This window comes from Argiope bruennichi, chromosome 1 (genome assembly GCF_947563725.1).
Source record: "Argiope bruennichi chromosome 1, qqArgBrue1.1, whole genome shotgun sequence".
NCBI classification, from domain to species: domain Eukaryota; kingdom Metazoa; phylum Arthropoda; class Arachnida; order Araneae; family Araneidae; genus Argiope; species Argiope bruennichi.
The window spans coordinates 148,457,831-148,466,126 of NC_079151.1; the positions used below are offsets into that span (position 1 = coordinate 148,457,831).

The 8,296-nt window shown below is 26.7% G+C and overlaps 1 protein-coding gene across 1 annotated transcript; it reads left to right on the plus strand.

Annotated features, from left to right (window-relative positions):
• Positions 1 to 238: 238 nt before the first annotated feature.
• LOC129981484 (UBA-like domain-containing protein 2) lies at positions 239 to 7,195 on the plus strand. Its single transcript, XM_056092337.1, has 3 exons — positions 239 to 593; positions 779 to 859; positions 6,101 to 7,195. Exons 1-3 carry the CDS (start codon positions 486 to 488, stop codon positions 6,308 to 6,310), a joined length of 399 nt encoding a protein of 132 aa, XP_055948312.1. The 5' UTR covers positions 239 to 485; the 3' UTR covers positions 6,311 to 7,195.
• Positions 7,196 to 8,296: the final 1,101 nt, after the last annotated feature.

The window sequence follows — 8,296 nt, forward strand, 5'->3', positions numbered from 1 at the left end:
GAATGTCCGTCATCATATTCTGAAATAAAACATAAATAATGAATTCAATTAGTAATACGCAGAACACTCTCAGGTGAGGAGAAACAGGGAAGTCGGAAAGAAAAAAAAAAAAAAAAGTAGTCCAGACGTAAAACGTAAACATTAGCTAGACGCATGCGCTACCAGGATATTTTCTGTTTATAAAATAAAACAAACGGATAAAAATAACAATACTAGACTGAATAATAAGTTTGAATAATTGATGGCAGTTTCGGTGCGCCTTTTTTTATTTTTATAAATTTATTCATAAATTTAATTTTAGTATAGTTTGTCACAAAAAAATTTAATCCTTTAACGATCATAATACACAAGCAGTTCAAACACGGACGTGACGTCAATGTATGTGATCACCAACCAGCCATAGTGAAAACATCAGCACGTTTACGGATATATACTTTGTTGTATATTCCGTGTAACAACTTGTGTAAGTTGTTAAATTTTTAAATATGGAATCACTCAGGGAACAAGTAATGATTAATCAATTTGTGTTAGCTGCTGGCTGTGCAAGAGATCAAGCAAAACAGCTCTTACAAGCCGCTCATTGGCAATTTGAGGTATGTTTTAAAACAACAACAAAGCTTATCTTGTTATGTTGATGTCTGACCAGGATATTTGGTATTCATTTGATACCGGTACTTTTCTCCTTTTATGAATGTCGATTAAAAACTTTTAGTTGTAGTAGCGCATATTTTTATAAAATCATGAATTTAAAACTTATTATTACTTTTTAATTTTTCAGACGGCGCTTAGCATTTTTTTTCAAGAAGCAACAGTGCCCAATTGCCATCATGCTCAGAATAATCGGTTCAATTCAGTGAACGTAAGTCTTTTATGAATTAAATATTTAAAAAAATTTTATGATTCAATTTGGAATTTCTTTCTTATACTGTCTTGTAGTTTACAAAATTTGTATTATAAATCGAAATAACTTCCGCATTTAGTTAGGTTTTGTTATGTCATAAAACTGTTTTTATGTTATGAGCATCAAATTTCTTGATATATAAATGTGCTATAACGACTGATACGAAATGTCTTATCCACGGATAATTATTATTATTTATATATTTGGTAGGTTACTACAAGTTTTGTTTCTAATACTCTACAGCCTCATCATTTAAATCGACATTTTGATTAATATTTAAAAAATTTTCATCAGTGATATCCTACTAATCAGTTTCTTGGTAAAACAAATATGTAAATAAGATTTTATTGCTATTAACATATATATATATATATATATATTCCTCTTGATCACACAGTACCATTACTTTTTCCTTTTTGTCCTATTTTTTGTGTGAAAATGTGTTTTTAGCTTCTTTTTAATCTATTTTTAGTGTATCAGAAATTAATCATTTTATTTTGGTGTTCTAAATAAAACTTCATTATTATAGTAAGAACTATTTATAATCTAATTAAAATCATGATTAATATAATTCTTATATAAAGTAAAAAATAGCACCATCTTCTGATATTATGGTGTGGCCAAAGATGATAATATAATATTTTGCTAGAATTTTTTTCTCTTTTTGCATTTAATGTACCATTTTCAATTTCGATGTATCATTTTTGAGATTACTTAATATTAATTGAACTTTATTAACATAATGATTTATGAACATTATTGTTATATCAATTTGTCTGTCTCTAGTAAATGCTTTTTTTTTTTTTTTTTTTTTTTTTTTTCTTTAGCGCCAAATTTTTTTTTATGTACTATTATAGAGACTTATTTCAACATTATTGTATTTCAACTATTAGTATATAATATATAGCTCTTTATAAAGTACATATTGAATAAGTTATTTTATCTGTTAATAAAATCCTTGTTTATAATATTGTAATTGGTTCTTGTAAAGAGAAACAAGTGTAAGTTATATGACATTTAGAAATAGGTTGACTGTTATGTTTTAATATTAAAAATTTAATATAAGTAAGAAGATTATTTAAAACTACTCAAATTTCAGTTATTATTCTTTGAAATATTTAAAATTTCACTGAAATATTTCATTTTTTCCAAGTTTTAAATGAAATGATACTCGTGTTTTTACATTATTGCTGTTTCAACAATGTTTGTTTAAATAGCAGGTCAAGCCAGCAAATTCATATGAAGATAATAGTTTCAAAATATCAAAAAATAGTATGAATTATTGATAAGAATTATGTAATTCAAAATATGTCTGTTGTTTTTCTAAAATAATTTTTTCTTAAATTTTCTATTTTTCTTCTTTGCATTGAATAAAATATTTCTGAAGTCAAACTATGATCATTTTAGAGAAAAGAAAACAATATATGGGGTATTTGTACAGCCTATAGAGATTTTTTTTTTTTTTTTTTTTTAAGTTGCACAAAAATTGTTACGATGAAGAAGGAACCCTCTTTGCACTTCATGGGAGGGGGGGATCTAGATGAAAGTGCATCATTGATTTGAAATTGGCAAACTGATATGTTCCAAACACATGTAATATTGAGATCTTATTAAGACTATATGATTTCATATTTCTATTCTAAAATTCTCTATTAAATTCACATATGTATTGAGAAGAAAATATTTGAAGTTGTATGATTTGTTTTGGCTGGGTTCAAATTAATTTCTTGAATGTAAAATTGAAAAGATTACTTTAAACGCTTTATGTTTAGCAAAAGATTTTTTTCATATATATATTAGTCAAAATAAGCCAAAACTGAATGCAGTCAAAATGAAATTTGAATTACATTTTTCATGGCAGCTTGTTCCTGTTGTATTGGGACAAAATGGTTGAAACAGAGAAAGGCCATCACTTCATTTTCAGAATTTAAATTGAGGAAAAAGGTCAACAAAAATTTAATCTTGGAATAGAAAGTTTAATTCCTATCAGTCATTGCCAGTGACTTAGTGCAATTAACTTGGAAAAAATTACTTATAGGGACATGAAAAATAATTTAGAAAGTAAGTATTCAGAATGAAATAGCTTAGTCTCAGTTATTGTATAATGTATGATGATGAATATAATTTGGGGATCCTTTTCGAATTTGGGGATTTAATCCTTTCTATCACTGTAATTCCTTGTCACTCCTTCGTTGCCTTAAGCATAAAATTACTTTTGATCCTTTAAACAGCCTAATTTGGTTTTTCTGTATGACAGGCTGTTTTCTGAAACAGCTAATATAGTACATTTTCTTTAAAAAATTTTTTTCTAGTATTTACATATCTGTAAGTATGGATTTGAAATTTCAAAAGCTCTTTCCTTTAATTGTAAAAATTAATTTAAATAGTTAAATATTAAGAATTTTTTTCTTTTATTTTTTTTACCTAAAGCCTTTTTTTTAACCTTACTGAAATTTTTATTTTATATGTATGCACTTTATGCTTTAATTTTTATTTAATGTTAGTTAGGTCTAATTAGTTATTAATGATTTTTGTGGCTCCAAAAATACTGGTTACATCTACATTTGCTAAATTTTAGGCTACTTGTAAATAAAAATAATTCGGAAAATCATCTTAATTTGAAACATTTCTAAAAAAAATTTATAAATAAATGTATTGAATTAATTTTCTTTTTTATTCCTTACTTATCTGTATAAATCAGGTTATGAAAAGTTTTATGTCCAAATGAGATATTTTTACCAATAAAATGAAATTGGCGTGAAGTCCTAGTTGGGATCCTGGTTTACTATGTTAACTAAGGAATGGGTTTTACTAAAATGCATTAGAAGCTTTCTTGTACTTTTGTAATTATATATATAATATATGTAATATATAACATAACCTAGCAAATGTTCTTAATTTTGCAATTAATTTCATGTATAAACATAAGAATTAAAAAGATATTACTTGTATTAAATTAAAGTTTTTGCTGTTTCACGAAGTTTTGTGTCCTTTGCTTACTGATAGGTCTTATTTTCCAAATAAGTATGATATACCATATCTATTATATTGAAATTTCTGAAAGATAGTAAATTTTTGCAAGTGTTTTTCACATACATTGAAAAAAAACTGATATAAAGTTTTATTATTATTCAAAGTACACAAATAAAAAAATCTGTCTTCAAAGAATCAAAAGGGACCTGTTAAATGATCATATTGTACTGTATTGTATGATTAGAAAAATATTTGAGAATATATTTTTATTACAGATATTTTTAGCTATATTTTGCATTTAAAAAGTTGTTGTACAATATACTGAATCTTCTTATCTTTTTATCTTAAACGTTAAAAATTTAATAAATTTGCAAAAGTTTTTTTTTTATTGCTTGATTAAAAAATATTTTCACTTTAATTTTTAGTGTAAGGGTAAAAATAATGTTTTCTTTTTAAATGTGGAAAATTGAGGGGAGAAAAATTATTCCAAAGAATAGAAAATTGAATAATGGGGAAATAAGTTGCAAGTGTAAGGTTTTTAGGAGAAAACTACAGTTTGTATATGATATTTTAGTGATATCTTTAGAATAAGACATAATAAATGTATCTTTTTGAGAATAAGACAATTTTTTAATGGCTGTATTTGTTTAGTTTAAATAATTTTACTTCTTTTGCTATTCAAAACTTTTTCAATTCATTCATCTTCCATTAGGTTAGTTCTTTTATTGGTGAAATTTAAATAAATATTTTGTAATAAATTTCTTTGATAAATTTTCAATTTTATGGCTAAGGAATTTGACCTAGAACTGATTACTCTCCATTATCTGATTTAAAAGTTCTTATCTTTACTTTATCAATTTTAAATTAGATATTTATAATATCCTTTGTAATATTCTTGTTTTACAGGTTTAAAGCATTTTGTGCTTTTAGTCTTTAATATTTAACTGATTTTAAAGGAGAAAATTTATTATTTTTAATGTTGACCTTTTGTAGAATTTTTTGTTAATTTAGCTGTAGAATGTTCTTTGCTCAAAACAATTTTATATTTCTTTTGTGGGGGGGGGGCACTTCTGTAGTTCCAATCTAATTTCTCAAAATATATGTTCTTATTGAAGAGAAATATTATGCACTTAATATGAAAAAAAAAAAGAAGCTATAATTAATTAAACTGAACTGTTAAACTCTGTATAGATAACTGTTTTCAAAAATATTCTTAAAATCTTGAAGCAATGTACAAATACCTTACTATTTCAAACAAAAATTTACAGATTCTTTTAAAAAAAATTTTTTTAGAAATATGTGCTTTAAAAAAAAAGTGTTACTCATACTGATAATCAGTGTTTATTACTTTATTTAATATTATTTTTTTGTTCATAATTGGCTAGATGATAGTCCTAATTTTTAGAGAAAGATGCAAGATGATAACCTAGATCTAGATGCAAGTCCCTAATTTTTAACAGATATGAATTTGCTCAGAAAACAATTTTAAAAATGTTTCTTTACATTCAATGATCAACTATATATTAGTGCAGTGCACTTAAAACAATAGCAGGCCTTATGTAATATCTGAAGGGGAAAAAAAAAACATTATTAATATACATTTTTTTTAATTCAACTTTATTGATATTTGAATAAGAAAAATTGCATTCTCATTAGCAAATAGTAAGTAAATCAAAGATTTTTTTAAAAATATCATTATTAAGCCTAGGAAGGGACCATCAATGTTATGACTTTTTTATGAAAGAGAACATGAATTCAGTTTGAATCCTACTGTAGGATTAACTTCTTTTAAAAAAAATGTTTTCGTATTTCATGACATTTGATTAGGTTTTTGAATGATTATATCCCTTTTTGAAGAAATATTTTAAAATCATTTACAAATTATCAAATTTATTTTGTAAATCGCAGATTTGTTGTTTCATTGTTAAAATAAAAACACCTGGTTACTTCTATGAAACTCTTGATGGACATAATAAAGCAACTTCAGTGTTTATGGTTAATTAATATTTTTAAAAAAAAAACTAGTTGGGAGATGAACATTAGAAGAAGCAGCATGTATGAAAGAATCGGGATGTTTTCTATTCATGAAAATGGAGGATATTTTTCAATGACAAATGATTAAAAAGAATGAGTTTTTCCTTTTTTATTGCATATATTATACTTGTATATTTTCCTTTGTTGTTATATATTATTTATATGATCTAATGGCATCTTATTGCTTCACAGATGATCACTCCAGCAAATACACCAGCCACACCTCCCAACTTCCCTGACACACTCATGGCTTTCTCAAAAATGTCTGCCAGTGATAAAATGTCTGGGAGCTCCTCTGGGCCCTTTTCCTACTCTACATCCCCTCCTCTTAACAACAACAGCAATCTTCAACATCAGAGCGCCACCATGGCATCATCGGGCCATCCTCGTACACAACGATAAGTACAACAACTACTCAGAATCACTTGGTCATAAGATCAATTCCTTCCTTGTGGAACTCTTCCCTTCATGTGCTGTCAAGTTTAGCCCTTCAAAGATAAAGGAACTATGTAATGTGATATGTGCCTGTTGGCCAACCAAATGGCAGAGAGCATACTTGCAATATTCTCTGATGTTAGACCATATGTGATGAAGGATTTAAAAGAATGTGTCAGATGCATTGGACATACATTCTGAATATGCATATGTGTGATTTTGGACTGAGTGGTCTTAATTCTGTGTATAAGCATGCTGTGTGGGTTTATTTTATCCATATATCAATTATGCCCCTATTCAGTGTTTGTGATACTTTTCAAAACTTTACCTCAATCCATTCACAGTTTGAATTTCAGGGGCCTAGTCAGCAAAAGCATTGTTGAGTCACATCCAAGACTGATAGTGTTTGACTTACCTTCATATATGTATTCAACGTAGATTTGTTGGGTTCTTCGTATTGTCACCTAAGGAGCACAAAAAGAAAATGATGCACCTACAAATCAATCAAGTATTTTCTTTTTTTGCAAGCTTTAAGTAGACATGGGGGAATCAACATTTTTTTTTAAAGCTTAATAATGCAATTGAAATAATAAGATTCTGTAGATCATGTAAAAAAGGAGAAAGAAATGGATATGAGTTTTGCAAAAAAAGAAAGATGAACCTTGTTACAAAAAATATTGTATATTTTATTTTTTAGCTTTTATTCCTTTGTAGTGCTCCTTTTTATAACTAAATATTCAACAGATCTTTCTTTTTCCAGAATTACTGGAAATCTATAAGTACAAGAATGCTGTGTACTTGAAGAACTTTTTTCAAATTTGTGTTAAAATAAATAACACATTTTGATTATGATTTTGTTTCTTTTGTGAAATTAGTCATGGTCTTTTTGTATCATACTTACTCAGAATTATTTATATAACCAGCAGAAGTGTCTCCTCAAAACTCTTGCATATTCTGCAATAAAATTTTTATTACCGTTATTAACTGTACTGAGGTGTACAGTTAATAACTCTCTCCTCTGCAGAAAAGTGTGGACCTTAGGTAAGGCCACAATGGCATTGAAAAGCAATAGTTCAAAAATATTGATCTTTTGTGCAAATTTAACATATTTACTGAATCTATATGATCCTTGGTAAATTTTTTGACGATTTAAGATCAGATATGGCTTATCCAACTGATTGAAACTAAAATTTGACACTAAATTAAACTGTAGTCATTAAATCACTTATAAAATTTCATATATTTAACTCATTTTCAGTTATTGTGCTCGTGAAAGTATCAACAGAGAAACAATCATTTAACTGATTTGGCCTAAAATTTGATACAAATCTATATTTGGATGTTAAATCTGTGTATTGAATTTTATCCATCTAGCTCTTTTCATTTTATAGTTATGTTAACTTAAGCTTGGACAGTCAGACATTTCTGAATTGATTTTGCTCAAAATTTTATTGAAATGTACAAATTTTGTGTAAGGACTATGTACTGCATTTCATCTAACTAGAGTTCTTTGTCCTAGATAGACATAATCCCAAAAAATGCGTTTTTCAAACTCGGGAAGGTCTAAAGCAGGGAGTTTGTCAAGATCTAATTTTTTTGCATGTTTACTATACCTTCTCTATCTTTTGTATATGAGATTAAAAAGCCAATTGACTACCTATATTCTCTTTATCCTCAGAGGCGGGAGGTCCAAAATGCTCTTAATCAGAACATTTTAAAGTAAAAGCCCTGATATTAAACCATACTGATGAGTTTTGAGATTAGGGAAATAGAGATTAAGTACTACTGTAAATTTCTTAAACATTTAAAGAAAAATTATTCAAGTCATGCTGATTAAAAACATGTTAAAATTTATCTGGCAATTGCATTAAAATGTTTATTTGCCATTAACTTTTTAATTTCTCTTTTATGGATTAAAAATTTCCTTTAAGCACTTAATTATATTTATTTAAT